This window comes from Mycotypha africana, assembly GCF_025528875.1.
Source record: "Mycotypha africana strain NRRL 2978 chromosome Unknown BDF20scaffold_7, whole genome shotgun sequence".
Classification (NCBI taxonomy): domain Eukaryota; kingdom Fungi; phylum Mucoromycota; class Mucoromycetes; order Mucorales; family Mycotyphaceae; genus Mycotypha; species Mycotypha africana.
The window spans coordinates 1,714,458-1,741,433 of NW_026515731.1; the positions used below are offsets into that span (position 1 = coordinate 1,714,458).

Consider the following 26,976-nt stretch of genomic DNA (forward strand, 5'->3'; position numbering starts at 1 on the left):
AACAATATCTTTAACATATGGAGATTCTCTTTTTTAAAAGTAAATGTGGTTCAGAATCGTTTATCAAAAAATATGAATTGCTTAAATCTGTAATCGTGCCTACAATAAATTTTAACTCTGTACTTACACACGATGCATACCAATGTCATCCAAGGACGGCAGTATATAATATTTGTTTCAAAATGAAAACTGTTGTATCAGTAAGGATGTTCCCCTACAATCAGTCGGTAATTGGTCAGCATCAAATAACAGGATCTAGTTTCACAAGTTATTGAAAAAGAAAGAAAGGGATGTTTCGATTATTGCAAACTCGGTTTAGGTTCCAGCCTCTATCCTACTTGATTCTACTCCAACATGGAAACATTCCAGCCGACCACCGAACTGCAGCCATATAGAAGAAGAAAAAGCAAAGTTCAATGTCATATTCCATAAACCTCACCAACTATGTACGACACGTCTACAGTAAGTAAGGGTTATTCGTCAACTTTCAAACAGATGTACCAACAATAATTGTCTGAAGACTAATACACTTAGGCTTTATAGCCGTGGTTTTGTCGCTGTCGCACATTTTGAACACAACTCAACAAATTCTGAGAAACCGATATGAGGTTGGCATCCTTACGCCTACAAACTCCTGCTTCGGCGAAACAAAAACCGACTTTAATAGTTATTGAACGCGTCAAACATAATGCACTTGCAGGAGCTGATTCTTGTTGAACTAGGCATATAGCAGATGCCGAGCCTTCTATTCATTAAATGGGTGACCCAAATGTTTTACTTAACCCCCTTTCACCGAATGTATATCCAGTTCGTTAGTTACGAGTAACATGTATTGGATGTATGACTTCTTTTTTAAATCTGCCGACATACACGCTATTCAAAGTGCGATAGGATTCTCCGAAGTGTGCACTCTCACTAAAAAGTGCCGAAAGGAATTTGCTTGCAAGTGATACTTAGACGAAAGAATATTTTGACTTAAACAGTATTCTTATGCATCAGCTCGGAATGATCGCTTCTATAAGCGTTTTTCGTTTTCTTTTGAGTCAACAATATTTATGAGTGTTGTTACAGGTGACGGTCTATTGGTTAGTACTTCAATTTGATATACTTATAGCAGAAGCATAACAAAGACAGTGAAATACATAAACCTTATGTCTTACCTACTTTTCCCGAAGGGCACAATCTATAGTTTTAGAAGGACCACAGGATAGAAGTAGGTGTGTAGACTAAAGAAAAGAGAAACCCCTGTTCTTAAGGTTTGCAAGCTTTTATACGAGAGTAAGAGTGAAAAAGTCAGCAACTTACGCTAAGCCACTATCGAGATTGGAATGGCCGTCAACCTCCCAAACTTCTAGCTGTCACATAACCAAATTGAGCCTTTTGTGAGCAATTTTGACCCACTGTTAGCTTCAATAGAGCGTGTTTATTTCTATATGAGTTGGTGTTTTCGTAATGTAAAATTGTAATATCGTTGAAATAGGAATAATTTTGTATAATATAAATTTGAAGACTACGAAAGCTATCATGACAAAGCAATTCTTCCTTCTGATAACATATCTATACCTACCCAATACTGTCGTGTTCTTTAGCACTTTTTAGGTCGGCAATGGAGGTGATACGCTTGATTGAATCAAATCACTCTTCTTTTCCAAATCATTATTGCATGAAGACTGTAAACTTTTCAAGATTGATTGAAGATGGTTGATAGCCTATTTATATTTCGTTCAGATTATTGATTTTTATTATCTTCCAATCTTCTTCCTGTTCTATTGTTTGCATCTCTCTTCATGCATCAGAAACATAAATTATCACTTAACATAAAAATGTAAACTACTTCTTCAACTTTATTGGAAAATGCATTATTGGCGAAACCAGAAAAATGTGTTTGTATGCTGGCTATACTCAGGGCACTGCATTCACGAAAAAACCTGTATAATACTTTGTAAGCCATTTTTTGCTTTCAAGGAATCACACTTAAAAGACCTATAAGAAGCATTCAATTGGAACATAATTGCTGCGATAATAACAAACTATTTACTTCCAAGTAATTGCTGGAAGGGTTATTGTTCCTTACTTGAACCATGAGGATGGCATTTCTTTAGGTCCGTGGTTTTTGTTTCTTTTCAGTCTATCTCCAGGCTGAAAATTAACTTCTCTTCTTAAAACCATAGTATATCTGCTTTATTTCCTGATGATGGTTGATTTCCATTACCTGAGTCAAAAGTTATAAAATATCCGGTTGATTCCCTTATCCTTCGGTTTCTTCGATAAGCAAAATGTTTTTAATCTGTTGTGGTATAATTCAAAATTGTTGTATGGGGCGAGGCATTTTTGAAGAGAAGAATCTTTTTCACTTGACAGACTCGCATCGTATAATATTCACGCTCTTCTCTTACCGTTCTATAAGCTTTGATCCTCGGTTTTTTCTTCGCCCATCAGAAAAGAGTTAAGACGCTTCCTTTACATTTCTATAAAAATCTTTGTCGGTTTGCTTTGAGCAGCATATGCTAGAACGAAACCACCGTTCTCAAAAAAGAGCTGTTGTCCCCTTTTTTGATGCGATCATCCCAGCTCTTTTTAAATGACAATAGCAGAAAGGAACCTGATAAACGGACTAAGGGTTTCTCAATAGCCTTCTGTTAATTGGAGTTACAGTTAATCATTATCATTTTAACCTTTTAATCGAGCGTTAATTTTAGCAGCCATTAAAACCATTTACTAATAGTAGGTCCAACTTCGATATTCGTGTTACAAAGGCTACCTGAGCTCCCTTGCTTATCGCATTCTTCCATAAGACACTCGACATAAGCTATGCGTCTTTATTCTGATGCATAAAAGGCTTGGATGTTTGATATGTGAATCCATGTACCTTTCCTCTGCTTCTTCCAAGAGCTAAGTGAACATACAAGATTATAAGGCGACAAGCAACTGATCATCAATGATATCCTCAAAAGACATGAAGATCTGATAACCACGCTCATTCTTAAGAAATTCAAGCTACAGAAAAGCGCTATCTTTATCCAAAGCATACAGAACGGCAAACGTAATATGGTGGGCATACAGATATTCTACTAAGGGCATAGGCAATCCATGAGGACAATTCCTCCAATTGTGAACCGTTTAAGTAAGACTCTAATCCCTTACTATTTGATTTTGGTTCAGCTCAAGCCTTAGTAATTTCTCAATAGCCTTCCAATCGAGAATGGCTTCCGACCTTGTCCCCCAGCCACTCCCTTACTAGAATTAACAACGTTGATTCTATAAAAGTCTTCCAAGACCGAAGAACAAGATTTTGATGTAATCATTCAGACTCAACTTTAACTCGTGCATCGAGCAGAAAGAATACGGTAATGGCGGCCTTACAATCAACCTTTCTAATGCTTCTGGCCCTTTAATCGGGCTGATCTGCTTTCATTGACAGCGTACCAACGTGGTTGCACTTTATGCAAGAGACTCGATTATGGTGCGTACTGTTGTAACTTTTTGTATCATCAACAGCAATCTTTTTGTCTGTGATCTTTTATTTCATAACCAAATGGGATGGCAGCTAGCTGTTTTGTTATATCAATTCAAGCAGTCATCTACTTTATCGGAGAAAAGAATGACGTCTTCAGTGATATTAGAGGACAGTATGTGATACACGTGTGTCTCGTCTAAACTTTTAAGGTTGTTGTCAGCAATGTTTGTCATGGCTTTTTTGGGATTTCACCGATCATTACGAACACAAGGGACGAGAGACTCCTGTAGGCTCACCTGTGAAGTGACCAAATGATTTTTGGAAAGTTAAGGTTTTCCGCAGTTTCTGAATTCTGATTTCTGAGACTGCTGCTTCCAAATCCTTGGTGAAAAATTTGATTAAATGGAGATTAGTCTTGATTTATAAGACATTACATTTCAGAGTCAGTTGATTTGTAAACATCTATGAACCCTTCTGCCACCTACAAACTTTTCGGCAGCAATTGTGGAGATTAAGTTCCCTTACAAAGCCTTAATAAGAACCTACAGCCTTCATACTTTTTCATGGGATTATGGCTATATGTATAACACGCAGCCCTTATTTTTTTTGGCAACCTTGAAATTCATTCATCAGTCAAAATCACCTGCTTAGGCATTTAGAATACAAAATATTGCATGGTTGTAACGGATAATTTCTTGATAATATATTTGAAAGACATTTCCGGCTCCTTCATTTTCTCCACGGTGGGATAATAACAACGATCTGAAATGTTTAGGGTTTAAATCTGATAAAACAGAGATTCAAATAATCCTGAAAGTCAGTTTATCTGCATGTTTAAAAGTATTCTATCGCTAATAACACTGAAACTCCAGCAAATATGTGTAAGTCCTAGGTAGAAATCAGAATCTACCACTCAACAATAAATGACAAGGAGATATTCTTAGTTACATTTGTGGCTGCAGCCCTTGTACCATTTGTGGAACAGAGCGATCGTACGGTCACTTATTGGCCGATTTGTAATGGATTTGAGACTTTGGGAAAATGCATAAGAAATGACAAAGATTACCAACGTTGTCAGTTGTTGAGCATCTAAGCAATGATAGATGCGTAAAACATGTCTGATTCACCTTTTATAGCAAAGCCTTGGAGTATACATGGAGGTTAAATGGAAATATTCACTTCTTGGTACAAACATTTCATTTCTGATTTAATATAAATACGACGTGTCCGTCGTCTAATCTGGCTAATTTTTTCTTCATTATCTCTTAATCACTTTTCTTATCTTACCTATTTAACAATGCGTTTCTCTCTCACTTCTGTCATCCTTGGCGTTGCTGCCTTAGCCTCTACTGTCACTGCTGACATCTATGACCGTCTTAACTTGAATGAAACCGCTTTCTTGTTCGTCGATCATCAAACTGGTCTCTTCAGCTTGGTAAAGGATTTTGAAGACGATCACTACCTCAACAGTGTCATGGGTCTCGCCGAAACAGCCAAGTATTTTGATGTCCCTGTCATCTTGACCACCTCTCGTGAAGATGGTCCCAACGGTCCTTTACTTCCCGAATTGAAGAATATGTTCCCTGATGCCCCTATCATTGAGCGTCCTGGTCAAATTAACGCTTGGGACAACGAAGACTTTGTCAAGGCTGTTGAAGCCACTGGTAAGAAGCAATTGATTGTTTCTGGTATTGTCACCGATGTCTGTGTCGCTTTCGTCGGTCTTTCTGCTAAGGAAGCTGGTTATGATGTCTTTGCTGTCACCGATGCTTCCGGTACTTTCAACGCAGCTGTTCGCGAAGCTGCTTGGTTGAGAATGCAACAAAAGGGTGTCCAATTGGTGAACTGGTTCAGTGTTGCTTGCGAATTGGCTCGTGATTGGCGTATCGATCTTGAAGGTTTGGGTAACTTGTTCGCTAAGCGTTTGCCAAGCTATGCTCGTGTTATGGATTCTTACAATGGTGCCCAAGCTGTTATCAAGGGCAAGGATGACAAGGACTCCAAGGACAAGGATAACAAGAAGGATTAAATACATTAAGCCGCTTTTCTAATCCATATCTTTTTACATTTTTAATTGGATAATATCCATGTACAATTAGTAACAATTTCTCATTAACGTATTCACTCTTCATTAAAATATACATTCTGCAATAAAAGTAATTCATTTTCATAACAAAGCACAAACCAAGAGTTTTATGTTCACATTAATATAAGTATGTGTGCATTAATTGAGAAGTGCGAGGGTATTGTTGGATTTATTATGATGTTTTCTACTTTTTTTTAAGCTTTTTGTTGTTTTACAATTAAGTAACGTATTTGAAGTCTATGAAATAGGATGATGGGGTTTCGTCTTTCGTTTGCAATACAATTTGTGGTAGGGAGGAGCGGGAGAGGGAGAGGGAGAGGGGAACAGACTATTCTTCAATTATAATGAATATACTAGATGAGCGAAAAATCCTTACGGAAAGAAGCGAGTTTGTAATTGTAGAAATACGTTGTATGTATAAAATGCGTATAGTCAGTTGAGGAGATGGAAAACATGTATATATACATATGACACATCCTGATCTAAACGCTTGGTGAAGGTTCCAAAATTGCAAGATATCAGCTATCTACCGGATTATGTTGGTTTGAACAAGCGTAAGCATTTGTTGATATGGAGCTTTGAGAGGAATCATAGGTTAGGGAGGGGGATACTGAAAGACTACGAGGCGGTGGTGAAAAATGTTGCAATAAAGGAGATACTTGGCTTTGATGTCTATGCAACTGAATCTTCCTCGGGCGTCTTTTCCCTGCAAGTTCCTCGGGTAACGAGGACCTAAATAAAGAAAGCAATCGTTAAAAATTGATATTTTACCTACACCTCCAAGTTTATAATTTCAAAGTGAGATCGTACCCTTTCACGTTATTGATAGTAATTCCCATCACCTTGTGATCAAACTTATCCCACATTTTGACTGATTTTAGAAACTCATTCGTTGGCCAGACAAGATTCAGCTTTCTTGGTCCAGAGGAATCATCTCTGCTGGGCTCGACCTTTAAGCCAATATAAAATATGGTGGTATAGATAGGCTTTAAGATGGCTCTTTCTTCTGGTTTCAAAAACGTGAACGACTTGATTCGCTCTTCTTCGTTATGGTCTCCATCCAAATCAAACGATCTCTCTGATATCCGAAAATCACCGTGAGCTGCATCCCAGCTTTCTTTACCGGGAAAGCAGTAGTGAACTTTATCAAATCCTTTTATATAGGGATGTGCTATTTGTAATAGTTCCACTAATTCCAGCTTTAATACGAGCTGTCTTACTTTTGACTCCACTAAGCCAGACCAATGTAGCTGCGCTTGTGCTGAGTACGAGCTGGCGACAATCTGTAGATAATGATTGTAAATTTGGAAAAAGTCCGTTTCTTCAAAAAGATCTACCCATCTCCCTGTACCGATCATGATCTTTTCTGCTATTTTCCCTGACTTACGGAATTCATTGAGCATGATATCGCGCGTTGAATCGGTTACGTTGTGCGTTGCGCACATGGAAGGATAGGCTGGAGTGATAACTGGCATTCGATGGCTTTTATCTGCTGGAAATAACTATGGTCATTGCAAAAAGTTTCAGTCATATTGTAGATGTAGTAAGTATAGGACAAATGATGAGATGTAACTTAAATTATCAAAGTTACCTTGGGGTTCCATTGTCTCACTGGTAAAGGACCTTCATCCATCGATTTCAATATAACAGGTTGCGGCCATCCCCACTGGTACATGATTCTGAAAAATCGGGTCACAATGGAGGCAGCACAAGCATTCGGATACATCTGGCATACTCTGGCAACTAACATGGCCCATGCAACACCACCCAAAAACCCCATGATATTTGAATAAATGGCTCTTTTTTTCGCCCATAACTTAATTGTTCGTAATGCTAACCTGAAAACAGGCACACTAGGTACAAGTCGTAAAATCTCGTCTGTCACGCGAGAACCATTTAGGCTACGGATACATCTTTCGTCCAAGCCCGATAATATGTTGTTGTCCGATAAATCGAGATCATCGGGTACCACTGCCATTGATAGACTTGCACATACAAAATCAATCTTTTTTTGGATGGGTTGGATGGGTGATAAGTTGAAATTAAAAAGAATTGTTACAACTAAATATAGGTCATCACAGTCATTGAAAGGAGAGAAGATAGATTGAGATAACTTACGGGTATTCCAGAAAAGTGCATTCGTATCACAGGCACGTAAGCATCTTCAACAGCCTAATAGAGCGGTAAAATTTGATGTGAGTATGTGTATTCTCGTCTGCAAAGATGTGTAATGCCCTTACAGTCAATTCTGTCACTTCTGGTCTTTCTTTTAGCATATCATACATTATAGTGAAAAAATGATCTCTCTCGACATGCTTAGGCAATACACATAAAGTATCGATATCAGCTCCTAATCATTACAAAAGAATTCATTCCAAGTTTGAGAACTGTAATGCGCTAAGATTAATAATCGACTTTTGATTTTACCTGTGTTATAGACGCCTAACTTGTAACTTCCAAAGGTAAAAATCTTTCCGCCGGCATTCTTTGCTTCTTTTTCAGTTAAGCCTTGTAGTTTACCAACACGGTAAACAAAATCTTTTACAATTATATTCAATTTATTCAAAACATTGACTCTATGACATCGTAATGGTGTTGTTGAATCAACATTCAATGCATGACAAAATTGTTAGTTTGTCATCGCTCGTCTGTCGAATTTTCCCTGCTGTGCATAAAGAATATTTCTGTGCGTGTTTGTACCTTTTCTGAGCTTCTGCTTCACTTTCGAATAGTCCAAATCTATGGAGCGTCCGCACCAAGTCTTCTGTTAGTTTCAATTCATGGTCAGTTGGAAGTTCTGTGGATACGGGAGCCGTGACGCCCCACTGTTGTTGTTTGTTGTACTGAGACATAAAATTGAACTGTCGTATCGTTTATGAAATAAGCTTAAAATATCGAACAAAGTACAAAGGTAGGTCTTTGATTACGGCAGACAATTAGAGCAAAAAAGGCGTGCTGGTATTCACAAAGTAAACTATTCGATTGTAACTAGCTGTTCGTCTATTGATAAATGAGACAGAGGGGAAAAAGTAGAAGTATCACATTAACAAATTGTTCGCTTTTTATAGCAACTTTCTTGATTTGAATTTTTATGTGACGCTTTGTTTATTAACACCACAACTCAACAGATCAGAGTTTTTGACACGAAAAGCAAAAATATTTGACTTGAAGTTCGTTATTAACAGAACATCTTCCCCCTTTCCGTAAAAACGTTTCTGATTGTTATATACAGTGCCTCTTTTTTCTTCATAACATGACTAAAATTATTTCACTCACTACCAACTCTAGTTATCTACTAAAAAAGTGACTCTTTATTCATAAAATACACAGAAAATAATCATCTCATCAAATGGTATGGCCCTTGTGAGTTCGACGAAGCATGCTACATACAGTTTAGAAACAAACAACGAATTAGTGATTTGCATAAATAGAAGCCCTTCTCCTTCGTAAAATAGAAAAGAAGGAGATTATGATGGAAACATTCAGAGGCAAAATTGGTATTTTTCATTGGATGGAAGCAGGTAACTCTAAGAGTACCTTACTAAAATACTCGTTCATTTATACTCACCATTCATGTAATTTCGCAAAATTCAGCATATGATGCTTTTCTCGTAAAGCCTTGACTCTTTCTAACTCACACATTACCGTATCAAACAATGTTCGACTACTAATCCTGCCTACAATTTATGCCCTTATTCAACGGTATCATTGTTATTATGCGTTCATCAATTCTGTGGTTTCTTTCTTCTAGTGTATACAGTAGATCACACTATGTTTAATTTTGAAGTAGGCCTGCTATTCATACTTCCAGAATAGATCACCACTATCAACTGTCGTAGGCTTAACACGAGGAGCGTTCAGTTAACGAACACTAGAGTAGTTATACCCATCACGACCACTCAATTAAAATGAACCCTAACTTCAAGATTCAATCTTTATCTTTAACTTTGCTATCCAAAGCTTTTCACGAACAATGCCCATTGCTCATTTTCTTAAGGCGTAGTAAGATTAAATAGCGTACGTGACTCCTGCATTTTGCTTTGTTTTGGTTAAAGGCATTCCGTTGGTAGCTTATGTAATGAAAACCTTGAAATTCTTTAGGATTGGCATTTGACAGTATTTGTAGTCTTGGACGTTTGGTTCCGAAACTGGTCTAATAAAATGATCTCGTCTGTATTCAGGTGCAATCGAAGTTTCACTGTTGTAAAAGATTGGTTAGATTGTTCTGAGACGGAAACAGAAAAAAATAAAGTCAAGGACCAAAATTCGTAGAAAAAATGCTTTTCTTCTCTCTTTAGGAGAACCATGCTGACTTCACTTTTAAAAAGAAGAAAAGTCTTTTTGTATAGTGTAATAACTTTTGTATTTTTACTTTTCACCATCTTTTGTTATATATACAATGGAAACGAAGAATTGAGAACCAATGTAACAGATACTAGCATTGATAAGTCCAGCCATACTGCAGTAAATGACAGTATTCAGAAAATTGACAGCAATAAGCCAGACTTCAAAGATAAGGTCAGAGGCTGCTTTGTTATCCTAATTCGAAACAGTGAATTGGAAGGCATTGTGTCCACTATGCACCAAGTTGAGAAAACATTCAACAATAAATTCCAATATCCTTATGTCTTTTTGAACGACGACGATTTCACAAAAACGTTCAAAAATACCGTCACTGCTATCACCAATGCCAAAGTTTCATTTGGAATCATAAACTCGACTATGTGGGGATATCCAAAATTCATCAACCAAACTTATGCAGCAGAAACGAGGGAAACTATGGCTAAAATGGAAATCCCTTATGCTACCAGTGAATCTTATAGACATATGTGTCGATTTCAAAGCGGATTCTTCTTCAGACATCCTCTTCTGGATGAATTTGATTTTTATTGGCGATTGGAACCTTATACAGATTATTATTGCGACATCGATTATGATGTATTCAGATATATGAAAGAAAACAAGAAAAAATATGGTAAAAGCTTGGACATCCAGTTATCCATATAACCGAGCAGTTGTATTAGATGCTAACCATATAAACATTCTCAATAGGCTTTACTATTGCTTATAAAGAACATATCGAGACAGTTCCTACTCTTTGGAATACAACCATCAAGTTCTTAAAAGATAACCCTGACATAGCCAAGAAAATGCCAAATCCGAATGAGAGTTTTTTTGACTTTGTCACAAACGATGGCGGCCTAAGCTACAACACTTGTCACTTTTGGTCCAACTTTGAGATTGGCGATCTTTCACTGTGGAGATCAGACGCTTATTTACGATATTTCAAATATTTAGATGAGGCGGGAGGCTTTTATTATGAGAGGTAACGCCCATGATCAGCGTTTGTAAATCGATTATTGTAAGAGTCAAAGTTAACTTTATTATGTTGCTGATGACAGATGGGGAGATGCACCTGTTCACAGTATAGCTGCCGCCTTTTTGCTGAAAAAAGATGAAGTACATTTTTTCAAAGATATTGGTTATAGGCATACCTCATATACCCATTGCCCTGTTGAGCAAGAATTCAGGTCAAAGTGCACTTGCAATCCAATCATCAATTTCGGTAAGTAATTCTGTATGCAGCGCAAAACCTTCAACAATTACACTAATACTGTTTGCCATCTTTTTCCAAATTTAGATTATGATGAAGAATTGAGCTGCTATCCAAGGTTCGAGCATGTTATGAACCCACTGTATACACAAGTTTTCAACTTACCCTCTCTGACTAAGCTTAGCTCGTGACGTTCCAGCGATTTGAACACAAAATCAAAAAATTTTGTAACAGCATAAATTTGGTACAAGCATTGCATAATAGTGATCCCCATAAATTACCTTTTCTGAACAATTGGTATGACGCAAAAATGGGTCTGCACAGATTTTCTGTCACTCCCGCAAAATACACCTGCCCAAATTTGTCTTTAGCAACTCTTTTCCTTGCTTTTTTCCATTACTATTCATCCTTTCTATTTATTTATTGTATATCAATAAATTCCTAATCATGACACCGAAGACTGATGTACCTAAATACACACCTAGCGCAGAATTGTCAAAGGCAATGCATGAAATTTTTGACGAAGAGATTCTGAAGCGCGAACAGCTGTTCGAATTGATGGACGCAATCAAAGTTGACTTAAAAGAAGGGCTTGTGAAGCCCCATAACGGTACGCTAGCATTGTAACAAAACTGGTTGAGACAAAGTACGAGAGGATCAATGAAAGTTTCTATGGAGAGTACTAACACACAAACATCAGTTCCAATGTTGCCCAGTTTCGTAACCAACTTACCTACCAGAACTGAGCAAGGAATTATTCTAGCCGTTGATTTAGGTGGCAACCACTTAAGAGTCTGTCTTTTCGAATTTCATGGTGAAAAATACATACATTATCAGGACCAGTACCCAATTACAGCCAAGCTAAAGTCAGGAACTTTTGAGGAACTATCAGACTACATTGCAGATGCTGTTATAAAGTTATTGGAGAAACATAAACCAGACTACAAGGATAACAAATTATGCTTGGGTTATACTTTATCATTCCCTATATTACACGCGGATTTAAAGAATGGTTCACTTCATGCCTGGTCGCGAGGATTTACTTGTGCTGAAGGCATCGGGAAAAATCCAACAGAGGTCCTGCAGCACAGTTTCAATAAGAGGCATACAAATATACTAGTGGTCACGGTAAATCGCAACCATAACAAAATCCACAGTAGTGATGTATTTCTTTGCGCTTAAAGTACGCTATCTTGCTTAACAACACTAGTTAACCAACGATGTCGTGGCAACATTTATGGCAAGTTCTTTCAATAATCCTAAAACAATCATCAGTATGGTGATCGGATGTGGATTCAACATGGGTATAAGCATATTATTTATTCTTGAAAAATTCTTAGATAAATATACCAACTATTTTTCTTTATGCTATAAACGCTCATCTACGAAACATACAGGCTTTCGGGAAAAGGTTGCTCATATTAAACATTGGCCATCAGAAGATGCGCGAAAAACAGCATCTAAATATGAAGATATGCTTATCAATACAGAAATCTGCCAATTTTCTCAAAAACAACATGGTATACGTTTGAACCGCTACGAACGTGCTATCAACTTGATTTCCACTCATCCACATGAATTTGTATGCGAAAAGATGATCGGTGGAATGTATATTGGTGAGATTGCCCGCCATATGTTTTTAGATCTTGCTTCCCAAGGCTTGTTATTTAGTGGTGGTCGATCGATGAAACATTTAGAGGAAGTATGGTCATTTACATCAAAACATATGTCACGAATTGAAGCGGATACATCAGAAGAATTAGAGGTAGTGGAAGATATTTTGAAGAAAGAGCTAGAAATAGAGACAACTTTGCTTTGTGAGAGACAAGCTGTAAAAAAAATAGTGCAGGCCGTAGGAACAAAGTCGGCGCAATACGCAGCTTGTTGCCTTGCAGCTGCCCTTTCATTCATCATAGAGCGAGATAATCTCAGTAGCAGTGAGAACTACGTAGTTGGTATTGCTGGAAATTTGTTTGCTCATTATCCTTATTATGAAGATAGAATGAGAAAGACTGTAGCTGAATTGTTAGGAGATGATATAGAAAAAAAGATTAAAATAGAGAAAATTCAAGACGGATCTGGTTTAGGCACAGCTCTAATTGCCTTCAATAACAAATAAAGTAGCATGTCATTGAAATTGATCCTACAGAGACCGTCGCTTCGGTACGGGGAGCGAAACAATAGCGTTAAATTACGTTTAAACAGAGATTTTATTACATAATATTAATTTTTTAAAGCCCAATGGACACGAGATATTAAGCTTATCTAAATTGCCCGGGGCAGCTCCAAAGGCTTAAAAGAAACTAAAAACCCCTTAGGGCTCAAGGGTAAAAAGGATTATGTACTAAAGGATTGTGGGAGGGGAAGAGGGTAACCAGTCGAGCAATAGGTGCCCTAACCGAGGAGTTGTAGGCGGCTCTTGAGAGTGGTGTAAGTAGTCGATAGCGTTAAATTACGTTTAAAGAGGTTTTTATTGACAAAATATTTTCTTTAAAACCCAGTGGGCACAATGTTATATAAAATTGCCCGGGGCAGATCCGACTGTTTATAGCGTTAAATTACGTTTAAAGAGAGGTTTTTATTGACAAAATATTTTCTTTAAAACCCAGTGGGCACAATGTTATATAAAATTGCCCGGGGCAGATCCGACTGTTTATAAAGTATCTAAAAAGCCCTTCAAGGTCAAGGGTAAAAACGAGTTTGTCACTAGGTTGAGTGATTAGGAGGAGCCATCCATTGGAGCAGTAAAGATCCTAGAGCAACATCCAAGGGTGGGGGTTCTTTGACATGGAATAGGTAGTCTAGCTCATATAGGATGTAGCAGAGGATCGGCCATTGGTGTTCCCATTGACGTTTTATCGTAGATTGGCTAGGCGGGTGGTTAGGTAGCTGATTTAGCAGATAGGAAAGGGGATCATCTATTTGCTGTGGTTGCTGCAAACGCGAGTGCATATTCAGGCATTGGATTGAGTGTGTCTTTGTTAACAATGCTGAGGGGTGCCGGATGCAGTAGGTGGTGTTACCACTAGGTAACCAACCAAGTCGCCAACGAAGACATCGACTTCTTTCTTCTCTTGTCATTGGGAGCCATAATATGGGATCTAAACTTAATGTTGGGCGGCAGACGGATATGAGCTTAGAGTTTGTTGGGGCGCTTTGCATTGCTTGTAGGGATTCTGTACGAAAGTCTCTCAGGGACTGTTTGAGATTTTTCTGATCCATTGTCTGGGCGTTTTCCTTGGTTCTTTGCCAGAGAGGTGTACGAGATAGCTGAATCCAGATAGAAGAGCTATTTGGTTGTTGTACATATGGCAGCAGTAGAGACAGTAGGGCATCATCTGGGAGTGTTTGTGATCGTAACAGGAATTTAGCTTGGAGAGTGTAGGCTCTTTCTCGCATTGAGGGTAAGTTGGCTAAGTGACGCATTATTTTGACAGAGGATCGAATTGACCCACCAAATATCCTGCGAATGCATTTGTTCTGTACTTTTTCCAGTTTCATATGATTTGTCCTGTTCAGTTTGCTTATCGCCAATCCGTATTCCAGTTGAGGGCGGACCAGATGAGCGTAGAACCTGAGAGATAGTCGCTTATTAAAGCCGTTATGGTTGACTCCAATCGACGATAAGGTGTTCATAGTAGCCAAGGCTTTGGTCGTGTTGATATGTATGAGCTCTGGAGTGTCCAGATAACCACCGGGCTTGAAAGGAACTCCCAGATATGGGAAGGAATTGTTGTTCTGTAGTGTGGATCCATAAAGGAGATATTCCATCGTTGGTTGATCAGAAGACGCCAGTATTACACACTTGTCAGGGTTCCATCGGTAACCACGGGAGTAACTATGCTGTTCACATTTTTGAAGTAGGGATTGCATTTGGGATTCTTCGGCAATCAAGACCACATCGTCCGCATATAGTAAACAGTTCATGTTCCGAGCTAATTCCAATGGCGGTAGATCATCCACTCTTTCTTGGGTTCGTAGTTGAGTAGGTAGGTCATTGATGTAGTATGAATACAGTAATGGCGACAGAATAGAGCCTTGTAGCACACCGGTAACTGGGCAAAAACGTGAGGACTTAGCATTTTGTAGCAGTATCTCTATTTCCACTTCATCAAAGAGGCTCTTAAGTAACATAAGGAGAGCTGTCGGTACGTGATGGCGAATTGTGTTCCAAATATGTTGTCGATCCACCGTGTCATAAGCAGATTTAATATCCAAAAAAGCTAGTACTGGGTTGATGCGATGGTGTCGTCGTAATATATGGCATATTTCAGCCAGGCAAAGTGCTTGGTCTAAGGAGCTACGTGCAATACGAAAGCCTCCTTGGGCTATATCTATGGTGGGGCCGTTTCCGATAAGGTATTCCTTAAGACAAAATTCGAAGATCTTCCGAAATACGGAAGTCAGGCTGACTGGACGGTAGTTGCCTGGGTCGTCCGGAGGACCTTTCTTGTAGATTGGTATTGTTTGTGCCACTCGCCATGTCTTCGGTGTATAGGACCATTGCCAGCAGAGGCGGAATGAATACCATAGATGGGGTGTAATAATATCTACAACAGGACGGAGCATCTCAATGCGAACGTCATCAATACCTGGAGCTTTCTTTGTGGGCAACGAGGTGAGGGCCGTATGTATCAAATCTTTGTCGATAGGGAAATTTTCCAGACTGTAGGGAGCTGTCTCTTGGAGTGGAGAGTTGTTGGATGGACTGCGGTCTTCTGGGAGATATCGTCCTGAAAATATCATTTCCATGTGAGTAGCCATCTTATTTGCTGCTTCTTGAGGCCCTGCTATGTTAGAAAAGGAAGGCTTTAAGTTTCGTCGTTTTTTTATTTTGCTAAACCGTGCAATGGCTTTAGTAAATTCCTTGTTCTCCATGGTTGAGCAGAATTGTTGCCAGGTTTCACGTTTGCGTTGATGTATTAATCTTCGAAGTTTGGCTTGGGTCTTTTGGTGGAGGATCCAGTAGTGAAGTGCATTAACTCCAACAGCTTTACGCCATTTACGATAGTAGTGTTCTTTTTTGTCAAACGTGTTTTGCATCTCCTCTGTCCAAAAATGTTCCATCGTGATTGTTCTTGGTTGTGTCATACGGCCACAGACTGTATCCAGTGAGGTATATATCGCTTCACACATCGCTTGGTTCAAATGTTCTATCTCTTCTACGGCCCGTGTTCTATGTTGCGGGTCAGTGTGGCTATTCGGGGAGCAGGCAGTTAGTGTTTCATTGAAAGTTTGGCGATAGCAATCAATTTTCTGAAGGTTTTTCAATTTACTCAAATTCCATATCCTACGCTGAGGGGGCAAGGTAGTCGGGATTGTGGAAGCGGTGCTGAAGGCAAGCGTCATGAATTTATGGTTTGAGTCTAGTGACATGTCGTCCAGGATGGTTAGTGTTGGTGTGAGTAGCTCATTATCACTAAAGAAATAGTCAATAATACTCCTTCCATTGTAAGTGATTGAGGTGGGTTGTCCATATTGCAGTCGGGCGTTCCAATTAACTAGATGATTAATTTGAATCCAATCATGCAGCAGCTTGCCACGGTATGTAAATGTCGAATCACCTGTGAGTGAGCCCATTCTCGCATTAAAATCACCGCATATGATAGTAGTGGTTGTGCCTGGCATTGAGGTTGGTATTTGCTCAAGAATGCTTTCTACTATGTCGTTGGGTAGTGATGGGGGGAGGTATAGGCAGTGGATAAGAAGTTTGTGCATTGTGAATGATAAAGTGTACTTAGCTAATAATGGTTGGTTTGTTGTGATGTGGTGGACTGGTAAGGAGTGGTTTGGGTTCACTAAAAGGGCTATTCCGTTTTGTCCACGGTAAGTATTTCCTACGGGTTCGCCATAAGTATGATATTGTTGCCAATGGGTGGGGTATCTATTGGGGATTAAGAGCCACGTTTCTGTTACAAGTAAGATATGAGATTTTTCCGCTAAATTAAGAATAGGTGTGATTGTTTGTTTGGGTAGGCCTGTTGCATTAAACAATGACATAGAGATACTAGTCATTATTGATTGTCCACCTCGAATTCCAAATCCGAGGGGTATTCATTCATTTGTTCGTCGTTGTCTGTGATGAAAATATCATTTTGAGTAGAGCTTTTGGCAGGCATGGTGGTCGTATAGGTTTCTTGGGATATCATATTTTGTTGGAAGAAGTATCTCGCTACTGCATATCTAACGGGAGTGCGAATGTAGGTGAGAGCACGATGGAGTCGTTGTTGATGAAGTTCTGTTGCTTTGGTCTGGCGTTCGCTATCTGTTAGGGAGTCATACTGGGGATCTTTCAGTAAGTTACCGTCTGTGGGATCAAAATTATCTGTAAGGTGTATTTTACATTTGCGAAGTTGGTCTTTGAACTCTTCGGCATAGTCATTGTGGACAAGGATTGCGACAATATTGCGGTCAGGGTAATGAATATCGAGGAGTCGGCTGTTGTTGATGCCTAAGATGCGAAGTTTACTGCGAAGTTGTCCGATGGGTATACGTGCTTTTGTCGGAATGTACACGTATTGGAATCCTTGAGTTGAAGAAGGAGGCTGGAAATGACGAGCGGCGACTTCTTGACGGTGTACGCGCTTTTGGTGTTGGTGAATCTCTAAATTGCGTCTTAGGAGCGCAACTTGAGCTGGATCTCTCCAGGGAGGTAGTTGTTGGGTTGAAGTAAGGGGCATGGGTGGCAAGTATGAATTGATGGGTGGTGGAGGCATCGCTTTAGGTGGTTGCGAAGAGTGCTGGGTGGTTGGTTGGTTACGGAGCGATGCTATTTCCTGCTCAGCTTTTTGTAGCTTTTGGCTCAATTCTTGTACCAATTTTGTAAGGTACGCTACTTGTTGTTGGGGGTCCTGGGGTGGGGCAGGGGAGTCCTCAGTGTTTGTAGGGATATCCTCGTCAATCGTTTCGACTGTTGTGTGGGTGGTTTCGGGCTGTTGGCTCTTCTTAATATGCTGAAGGATGGGTAGCATATTGGCAGCTTTAACTTGTCGGTTACACTGACTGCATTTAAAGATTGGTTGCGAAGGGTACGTAGGGTCTGAGCCCTTGCGGTGGTAGATCGTAAAGGCGTTACAAGCTGAGCAAAACAAATGTTTACGATATTGTTCAAAAAGAGTGTGGAGTTCTATGAGTTGGCTTTCATAGAGTACGATACTCCTGGTTGCACGACTTGTACGTTCAGTCGTCATGGGTGAGAGTGGTAGTATAAACTTTGGTGGACTTTCTTTGTCTACGATAGTTACTATTTTTATAGTTTTCAGTTACTTTCCAAAAAAGGCAATTTTCAAAAAAAAGTGTTTAGCGTTAAATTACAGTATTTTAGGTTTCATAAGAGACGATTTCGAAAATTTTGTGGACGAAATCGGAACCTTAGTTGGGACGTTTCTTTTTTTTTAGTGGACTATAGATTTTTGATTTTAGACGAAGTAGGCTTTTATGGTAGACGAGATATTTTGAGTAGATTTCTTTTGCTTTAAAATAAACACATCCCTGCAACATGGATTACATAAATCATAATCCTGCAAGTGAGCCTATGCTTTCCGAAAATACTTTTGCTATGGACTTGGATGAAATTGCTGTTACTTTCGGGCAAATTGAGAAGAACGTCGACTATGATGAGATGCAGCGCGCGGCGCCCTGTAGTCGATGATGCGAAAATGGAAGAAACTGTTGAAGAATTAACAACAGAATTCAGCACTATCGCATTAACGGATAAGTCCAAGAAGCGCAAGCAATATAGTGAGCACAGCATTAGACGGTTGATTCACTTAATCCAAGAGGCTGGGCTTACAGTTCCCAAAGCTGCGGTTGAGTGTGACATTCCGAGGTTCACCGCTTATAAGTTTTCAGATCAGTGGAATGTTAGTGATGGTACAGTCCTTCCTGGTAGCAAGCCAAGAACCGGCATCTCTCGACCAAAGAAGCTTTTTGCAGAACATACTGAGTTTCTTATAGCATTATTTGATGCGAGACCTTTGACAACAATTGAAGCTGCAAGACAGGAGCTCTGTGCCAAATTTGAAGGTTTGAGTAGACGTCTCAAAAATCTGGTTTGTACTGTCCATTCATATGGCAGCTTTGTTTAAATCCAACGCTAAATTACTGTATCGGATCAAATTTTTCAATATCTGCGTATTTTTTAAATGTGACATTAAACGCGTAAATCATACTGTTATTATAAATGTTGTTAAACGAAATGTTATGTTGCCAAAATTTAGTGATCATTCTTATCTTTCACCTTTTTCAATTATTTTCTTCTCTTCTTCTTTTCTTTCACTTCATTACCTTCAAACCAACGTTATTTTCTACACAGATGTACAAGACAATCATCATAGATAAAATCAATTCAGTGAAAGAAAATCATACCAAGAAGGAAAATCCGTCCGGTAATGGCATATCACTATACGGTGTGTAGTTTGACACATTAGTAACCTTATTGTACACTTTTCAGAGCATACCAAATGTAAGGACTGTAATGATTTGGGTCACTTTAATAAAAATTACCCGGGATGCAAGTACCATAAAGCTATATCCGCCGATGATGGTAAGTTGAGCCTCGACCTGTCTTTAGCCACACAAGCCAAGTAATAGACCATCTCTTCCACATATAGTTGGGACTCGCAATAAGAAGAGAAAACAGAGCGCCAGTGTTAAAGCAGAGAAGAAAGCAGTGAAAAAGAAGAGAACAGCATCACAGGCTGTAGAGTGTTCCAGTTGTGGGAATGACGACCATGCTTCTCCTCGTTCGCCTCTTTGTCCTAATCACATACAATCAAAAGGACGAGGCCATTGCATCTGTCCTTGGCCATGATTCTACTGTTTTTGCGAGGAAGCTTCCTATCGACAGTGCCGTTTTACCATAGTTTCGTAAAAAGTTCAAGGAAAAGGTCATCTCCTGCTGCAAGGACATCAGAGCTATAGTGTTTCGCTGCCAGCTATTTGTTAATGCCTACCTCGTGCATAATAAGAATGCCATTCCTTCAGAAGTCTTCACACAGCAATTTTGGTATTCTGTTGGACAACTCGTTACGGGCAAAAAGGTTACTCACAAGAAGGTGCTGAACGACGACATCAAAAATTATTTTGATGACTTTAAGGAAAAGCATCCGACAATAGTAATCAGTCAGAGCTTCACTAAAGGTTACAGCCACTGTCTCACAGAAGCCGCCAAGGAGATAAGCGTTTCGTATACTAACTCTATTGTTGAGCTTTTTGAACAACGAGTGCTTAAATATCTAACCTATAAGCTGCAAAACATGTTTGTTGTGCGTGTTGTTATCACTACTATAATTTCGATTTCTTAGTTTCTAACCATTTGTATTTGCTTTATTATAATCAGAGCATGAAGAAGGCCGACGCAGTGGAAATATCAAAAGCATACTGCTACCAAGTAATTTGCAAAGGCGAACCTAACTGGCCTGATAGAATCATGCTTAGTAAAGAAGACAAAAGCAAGATAGAGATGCTATGCAAAAGCTTTGAGAAACTTATAACGGAAAAGGTTACGCTGCTTTCCTTATCATCCGATCCCGCCAAGTTTACCAAAGCATTATGGCACATCCTATCCTCGTATGAAAAGGAACATGACGAACATGCAGCTTACGATGTCCGTAGATTACCGTTACCCAAGCGCTTCTTCCCTTTCCCTCTGCCTTCGCTCCATTGGCGTTTCATCTCCATAAGCATCAACTCGCTCCTCCCATTCATGTTTCCCGGTACAGCTCCAAAAGGCTATACAAATCAACTCGAAAAGTTTTATCAAGTATTCAGCTTCAAAAAGATGGGATTTGATAGGTAAAAAAAAAAAAAAAAAAAAAAAAAAAAAAAGGTTTGGCAGAAATGTTGTCATTGGTATTTACTGAATTTCATTTTTTGTGACAACAGTTGGAATGACCTCAAGACAAGCCAAGAGACCCTATTCCGTAATATCGTTCGCTCGGATGGCTTCACTGTCGACTTTATTTTTAGTAAGAAGAGGAAATCAAAAGAAGAGAAAACCATTGAAGACCATCGGTTGACTTTGGAAGATTTTGATTATGCCGAAATCGAATCTGGTTACAGGCCCTGCTTCATTGATCCCGGGAGAAAAGACGTCTTCACAGCAGCGATCGGGCTGGATGATGAAAAGCACCAAGTGCGAAGATGCTCTACCAAAGAGTACTATCACATAACTGGTAGCACCAGGTACTCTGCAAGGCTAGAGAAGAAGAAAGCGGACAAAATCAAGGGCATCGAAAGTGATATGCCAACTGCCAAGACAGGCTCCAAAGCCCAATATCACTGTTATGCAGCATACATCCTACAGCACTTGGAAGTCTTGTTTTCTTTCTACGGTGATGACACTGCCAAAGATCGATTTCATTTATACCAAGGACGGAAACGTGCAGCAGACAAAATGGTAAATATGCTAGTTAATGGCAGTACAAAGTATAACGAGGATCTCAGATTGAAGAAGAGAGAAGAAAAAGAAAAGAAGGGCTCAAAGAAGAAGAACACTGGCAAGGCGGTTTCTCAGAAAAGACGAAAAAAGAAGAAGAAAGGAGCACCAGAGAAAAAGAGTATAGAAGAAGGGACATCAAAAGTTAAAGTGGAATTGGAGAAGAAAGATAGGTAAAGTTCATAAGCAATCATCATCAACAACTTATAGAAAGTAACATGTTTTTTGTAATAGTAGTTCAAATGCCAAATGGAGGCCCCAACCCTTCAATGTCGGTGATGTCAAAAAAGTACCTCTCATTGTATTTGGCAATGGTATGTTCGCTAAAGACAATGTCGCATTCAAGGGTCACCGATGTGGAACGGTGGGTGTTTTGTGGCGTGCACTCAAGCGACGTGAAGCAAGCGGAGACTTGGTAGTACTTGAAATTGATGAATACAAGACATCCAGAATATGCACCTGCTGCTCTAACGATACTTTGGAGAGGTTGAAAGGCGTTGAGACCTGCAGTATACTTGTTTGTAAGACATGCCATATACTGTGGAATCGAGACGTCAATACTGCCAAGAATATGATGAAAATTAGTTGTGCTATTTGGAAGGCTCTAGGAAGGCCAAAAGAATTCACGCGGACAAAAATATAAAAGCATCCTCTCCCTCAACATCGCTGGAACGAACCCAGTTTGATAATTACAGGTAAAAAGAATGAAAACCTTATACTTTCTAGTGTTGTGCAAACTGTCTAACATTTTATTCTTAACGGTCTACTATTATCTTACATCCGCTTAAACTTAATTTCCTTATCGTCTAAAAATTTGTGTGTGTTGTCCAAATCTAAAGTTAATAAACTGTAAACTATGCGAGGGGCCTAGCCCCCGGTGGAGGTAGTTAACACGTTAGCTTTCCAAACCAACGATCGTTGGTTCGATTCTTGTACGCCGCTGAATTTTTTCAGCTTTGATCCCTTTCTCTCTGCTTCCTAGGGTTTTTTAATGCCGCTATCAAGGTGGTTCTCGGTCGGTGTTGGTGTTTAAACAAGTTATGAATAATTGCGGTGCCCGCCCAGGCCTAATTAAGCAAAATCCCGAACCGCGCCCAAAGTCTTAGCCTACCAATTATAATGATTAGTTTAGCCCCTTCCCCCTCCCCCCATTTAGATAGTATGCTTTTTCGCCCACCACGGCACCCTGACCGACACTATACATCGCTCTATTCTCAACTCGAGCTGCCCCGGGCAATTTAGAAAAGTTTAATATCTCGTGTCCATTGGGCTTAAAAAATGTCAGTAATAAAAATCCTTGTTTAAACGTAAACTATGCGAATTTCAAAAAGCGCCATATAAGTTTGTTTCGAGGCGATAATTTTCTTTGAAAAAGTTTACTTTCATTTTCAACAGTCAGCCACTCTCAATATGAATCCATTAAGAGTAAACGACTTGCTACAGCTGAAATTTAGCACTAATTCAGCTATAGGAGGGCACACTCTTATTGGAAAGATAATAATTGTGGAAGATGAAAACGATGAATATGCTAGAGGATCAGTTTTGCTGCAAGATCCAAGCACTAGCGGAATCATTGCTTGCAATGTTGATCGTTGTCTTCCTCACTTAAACAATGCTGTTGTTCAGATCACTGAGTGGACTTATATTTATCATGAATCAAGTGGAATTCAATATCTGGAATTTATGTTGGATCGAATCTATAGAAATTTAACAACTGTACTTGACAAAAACCGCAACAATAGTGCCCTATCTGTGTTCAGGGAACATTTGGAATTTGATAATTATAACTTTGAGAGTGCACTCACTTTCGGCCTTCCATATTATACACCTTCTACAATAATAAATGTTACTGAATTAATAGAGGAGCGGGCGCACATAAATATATCAGGGGTGATTGAGGCGAAGTCGGCCTTATATACGAGATCAGCATCAGATGCTTTTTTTTTCGTACAGATTACAGACATCGCAGACAGGTTTGTGTCCGATGAAAAAAAGGGAGAAACGGCAGCAACCACAACAGCAAAGAAACCTATAGTGACAATCCTTTTTCAAGGGAACCATTTGATCAAATACTATCATTCCTTCACAGTCGGATGGGCGTATAGTTATCAAAAGTTACTAAAGGACAAAGAAACTTTATCATTCGTTGAATACCAGTCATCCAGTCATCATATTACTCTTAAACAATTTGCGAATTTATCTCTATTATCATCACACTTACCTCCTGCAGTATCCGCTTCTCAGCAGTTATTATCAAGTGAAGTACCGACAATAAAACAGCCATTGGACATTTTCTATGTATCGGCAGACAGTAACATTAGCGCGAAAAGTATTTACACAATTACTCGTGTTATTGATAGTACGTTTGGCATATACGAACTAAATAACAAATACACATTGTGCTTGTTCCACCATTCAAATTATCAGCGCGCAAGACCTTATCGATGTCAAACACGCATTCGGCTACATTATATACATTTAGTATCAGTTGAACCAAAGAACAACGAAACTAGTTCCCTTCTCGATATATTTTGGAAGGTACCCTCTCAACGTATGGGTAGAACAGACAATGGTACAACTGGTAAAGAAAAGACAGCAAAGAATTACATTTTTATAGTAGCTTGTATGAACAGCAATGTAGAAATCGTTTCTTTTCCCAACCACTGTGAATATGCTGAGTTCAATTATAAGTTAGTTGATGAGGGACTAGATGATGAAAGAGAAGACTCTGATTCACAAATGGATAGCTCACCACGCAGCAGTAGCGCTGAATGCCAGTTGGAAAAGCGCATTAAAGAGCAGATATTTATGCACTGTTCAGGAACTGCAACTATAAATGAACTCATATTTCATTTGGAACTATATGCAACACTTTGTACTAGATTTCTTCATCCTGAGCATTTTACTGTTGATGATGTCGAAAAAATATGCGATGAATTTATGTATAATTACACAGCCATATGTAAAGCATTGTACAGAAAAATCGATACAAACTTTGTCCAAAACCTGCTGCGTCATGAGCCTTGTCCTGTCATAGCCGCTGAAAGAGTGGATGATAGTGCTAGACTCGACATTTTTGGTGCTAGCAATTCGATATTTCATCTTGTCCTTGATACTTATCCTTCTTTGGAGACTATTTATGACAGACTCTACGCCAGTTTGGAAAAGCATAATGTACAACTAATGGGCAGTAACACTCTGTTCGAAGCAGCAGATGTTGAAACAAAACGAGCGACATTTAATGAAAAGACAGCAGGATACCACATCTTGGGCAAATTGCATATGCAGGAGGATGGCAGACTGTATCTGTTGGATAACACAATGAGTGTTTTGTTAGTTGTGTCCTTTTTAAGCACAGTTGACGCTGCTGCTCATAGCGTGACTTATTTGGATGGTTTCTGTATCATTCATCAGTTGCAATTTTTTGAAGAAGACCTTTCATACGTCCGGTACGATAAAGAAAATGAGGGAGTGGATGGTTTATTTCTACGACCACCATTATGGCATAGATACATTGCTTGCATCAAATCACACATTCAACTATTGGGTGACAGTGAAGAAAGGAAAATAGCTCCTTTCCAGTTCAAAATAAGCCCCCGAATATTACAAAATGATATAATTGGGGGATTTAGGGTTATACAAGCAACCAACGAAGTGAAGCAGTTTCTGATAAAGAATGAAGACAGTCAAGTTGTTGTGGTGCGCGTTATCATTCAGCAACCAATTAAGGCTCATGTTCATTCAGAAGATATACCGTGCTTGGAAAGTCGCATCATCGTCAGAATATATGCTGTCGAATTCAGTTGGTTAAAGGAAAGTTATATCAGTCGCACCAGGAAATTTGCAAGGAAGCTGAGAAATGTTGATCAACACGCTCTAGTATTATCTGCAAAGTGCGGGTCATTGAAATACAGCAAGATGATGATACCCAACAGTTTTTGGGCTATTTATAATTTGAATAGCGATAGTGAGATTGAAGGGTCTTTCACCTTAGATGCACAGAAACACATAATATGTCCTGTAACTTTCTTGCCAAACGCAAGTCAAGCTGAGCGCAAGCCTTTGATGCAACTGTTCCCACAGTTCACGCCCACGTTGCCTAATACAAATCAGTTACTGACTCATATCTACAATATTAGCGACATTCTTCAAGAAGAGAAGCTGCCAGATAAGTTGGCTGCAAGGTTGGGAAAAAATTACAAGCATTCTGTAAATATCCAAGGCATCATTATAACAAAACGATTGTTAGATAACAGCATTGAGAAGAATATTATCAACGATACCCATGCTTTAAAGCTTTATAATGAATATGGCATTACTAGCGGAAAAGGGTCTCGCCAATTATACCTACAAATCAGACAACCGGATACCCTCGATATTTTAGATATTTTCATGGAATTAACATCGGTTCGATACCCTTCAGGACTTGTGGTGGGCTCGTACGTTAGGATTTTCAATCTAGCTCGTAAAATTAAGACATCCAATACAAAACTTATATATGGAAAGGCAGATTCGTCAACTTATATCAGCATTATTTCATTTGATCCATTGCAAACAGAACAACAGCATCTACTGATTCATAACACGATCAATACCGAAAAGGTGGTTGAATTACCAGTTAAACAACTCTCATCAATATATTATGACATGTTCAGAGAAAAAGAGCTGGACGAAACAAATATTTTTCGAATTTACGGCAGTGTCAAAAAAGTCTGGAAACTGGAGTCAACTTGGCAATGTCGCCATTGTGGTACGAAAGTACTCGATGATGAATGCATGGGTTCTTGCAAAACTGCTGCAAAAGTGTATTCTATCAAGCTCAAAGTAGAAATATCAGACGGCACAGGCTCTGCTCGGGCATATGTTGATGGAGAACGCCTTGCCACTTGTCTTTTACAACTTTCTCCTAAGCATTTAAATGCATTGAAGCAAGCGACAGCAAAACAAGGGGATATCGTTTATGATCAAGACAGCCATGAGACGTACACAGAGCGTATAGGTGCTGCTGTTGGCTACAATGGTTTTACACTGCAAAGCCTTTGCTACCGTGCACAGCTAGTAGGGAAAGTGCATATGTTCGTCAAGATCGTAGCTGGAAAGAAGGAGAACAATGATGATATGAATCGTAGTCAGCAAACAATATTAGAAAAATTGGGGCTAAAAAAGCGAGTAATTGTAAAGGACAAAGGGGCAATGAGCACGTTGTTCATGGTGAAAAAACTTATACTCAAGACAGTTGATATTCAAACTCATGATGAATATGTCAAAAAATATCAATATAGCCATTGTTAGTTATAATATTTATTTTAAGTTATGAGCAGTAGCCCTTTTGCTTAACATCAGATGCTTGTAATTGCATAAACTATTCTTTTGTTCACTACTCCTTTTTACGCTTATGATGAAAGGCTTAAGAAACTTTAAAATAAGCTTGTTGCTGTCCC

The 26,976-nt window shown here is 39.1% G+C and overlaps 11 protein-coding genes across 11 annotated transcripts; 9 read left to right on the forward strand and 2 right to left on the reverse strand.

The window, feature by feature from the left end:
• Window positions 1–17: 17 nt before the first annotated feature.
• On the forward strand, window positions 18–674 carry BDF20DRAFT_837068 (uncharacterized protein; the record flags this gene model as incomplete). Its single annotated transcript, XM_053079010.1, has 3 exons — window positions 18–227; window positions 320–462; window positions 521–674. 3 exons carry the CDS (start codon window positions 18–20, stop codon window positions 672–674), a joined length of 507 nt encoding a protein of 168 aa, XP_052935178.1.
• Window positions 675–4,705: 4,031 nt separating this feature from the next.
• Window positions 4,706–5,636, forward strand: BDF20DRAFT_880176 (nicotinamidase-like amidase). The gene has a single exon (XM_053081604.1). It carries the CDS (start codon window positions 4,755–4,757, stop codon window positions 5,484–5,486), a length of 732 nt encoding a protein of 243 aa, XP_052935179.1. The 5' UTR covers window positions 4,706–4,754; the 3' UTR covers window positions 5,487–5,636.
• A 6-nt stretch (window positions 5,637–5,642) lies between these two features.
• Window positions 5,643–8,661, reverse strand: BDF20DRAFT_960107 (Poly(A) polymerase central domain-containing protein). The gene is made up of 7 exons (XM_053084935.1): window positions 8,244–8,661; window positions 7,971–8,119; window positions 7,784–7,893; window positions 7,662–7,715; window positions 7,135–7,548; window positions 6,354–7,045; window positions 5,643–6,275 (listed from the first exon to the last, which is right to left on the reverse strand). Exons 1-7 carry the CDS (start codon window positions 8,393–8,395, stop codon window positions 6,062–6,064), a joined length of 1,785 nt encoding a protein of 594 aa, XP_052935180.1. The 5' UTR covers window positions 8,396–8,661; the 3' UTR covers window positions 5,643–6,061.
• A 1,187-nt stretch (window positions 8,662–9,848) lies between these two features.
• Window positions 9,849–11,117, forward strand: BDF20DRAFT_823151 (nucleotide-diphospho-sugar transferase; the record flags this gene model as incomplete). Its single annotated transcript, XM_053077777.1, has 3 exons — window positions 9,849–10,518; window positions 10,596–10,869; window positions 10,946–11,117. 3 exons carry the CDS (start codon window positions 9,849–9,851, stop codon window positions 11,115–11,117), a joined length of 1,116 nt encoding a protein of 371 aa, XP_052935181.1.
• A 685-nt stretch (window positions 11,118–11,802) lies between these two features.
• BDF20DRAFT_906875 (uncharacterized protein) lies at window positions 11,803–13,216 on the forward strand (the record flags this gene model as incomplete). The annotated part of the gene is made up of 3 exons (XM_053083314.1): window positions 11,803–12,225; window positions 12,308–12,401; window positions 12,495–13,216. The coding sequence occupies 3 exons, from the start codon at window positions 11,803–11,805 to the stop codon at window positions 13,214–13,216; spliced, it is 1,239 nt and encodes a 412-aa protein (XP_052935182.1).
• A 5,653-nt stretch (window positions 13,217–18,869) lies between these two features.
• Window positions 18,870–19,052, forward strand: BDF20DRAFT_809254 (uncharacterized protein; the record flags this gene model as incomplete). The annotated part of the gene is made up of 1 exon (XM_053076582.1): window positions 18,870–19,052. A coding segment is annotated over one exon (183 nt), but the record flags the coding sequence as incomplete, so codon positions are not given.
• A 326-nt stretch (window positions 19,053–19,378) lies between these two features.
• On the forward strand, window positions 19,379–20,095 carry BDF20DRAFT_880213 (uncharacterized protein; the record flags this gene model as incomplete). The annotated part of the gene is made up of 4 exons (XM_053081605.1): window positions 19,379–19,484; window positions 19,550–19,642; window positions 19,710–19,895; window positions 20,051–20,095. Coding segments are annotated over exons 1-3 (352 nt in total), but the record flags the coding sequence as incomplete, so codon positions are not given.
• On the forward strand, window positions 19,962–20,896 carry BDF20DRAFT_822340 (uncharacterized protein; the record flags this gene model as incomplete). Its single annotated transcript, XM_053077686.1, has 2 exons — window positions 19,962–20,363; window positions 20,438–20,896. Coding segments are annotated over 2 exons (861 nt in total), but the record flags the coding sequence as incomplete, so codon positions are not given.
• An 84-nt stretch (window positions 20,897–20,980) lies between these two features.
• BDF20DRAFT_880218 (uncharacterized protein) lies at window positions 20,981–21,250 on the forward strand (the record flags this gene model as incomplete). The annotated part of the gene is made up of 1 exon (XM_053081606.1): window positions 20,981–21,250. A coding segment is annotated over one exon (270 nt), but the record flags the coding sequence as incomplete, so codon positions are not given.
• A 300-nt stretch (window positions 21,251–21,550) lies between these two features.
• BDF20DRAFT_880225 (uncharacterized protein) lies at window positions 21,551–21,857 on the reverse strand (the record flags this gene model as incomplete). Its single annotated transcript, XM_053081607.1, has 1 exon — window positions 21,551–21,857. A coding segment is annotated over one exon (165 nt), but the record flags the coding sequence as incomplete, so codon positions are not given.
• A 1,088-nt stretch (window positions 21,858–22,945) lies between these two features.
• On the forward strand, window positions 22,946–26,827 carry BDF20DRAFT_914581 (CST, telomere maintenance, complex subunit CTC1-domain-containing protein; the record flags this gene model as incomplete). Its single annotated transcript, XM_053084202.1, has 1 exon — window positions 22,946–26,827. The coding sequence occupies one exon, from the start codon at window positions 22,946–22,948 to the stop codon at window positions 26,825–26,827; it is 3,882 nt and encodes a 1,293-aa protein (XP_052935188.1).
• Between the last annotated feature and the right edge of the window lie 149 nt (window positions 26,828–26,976).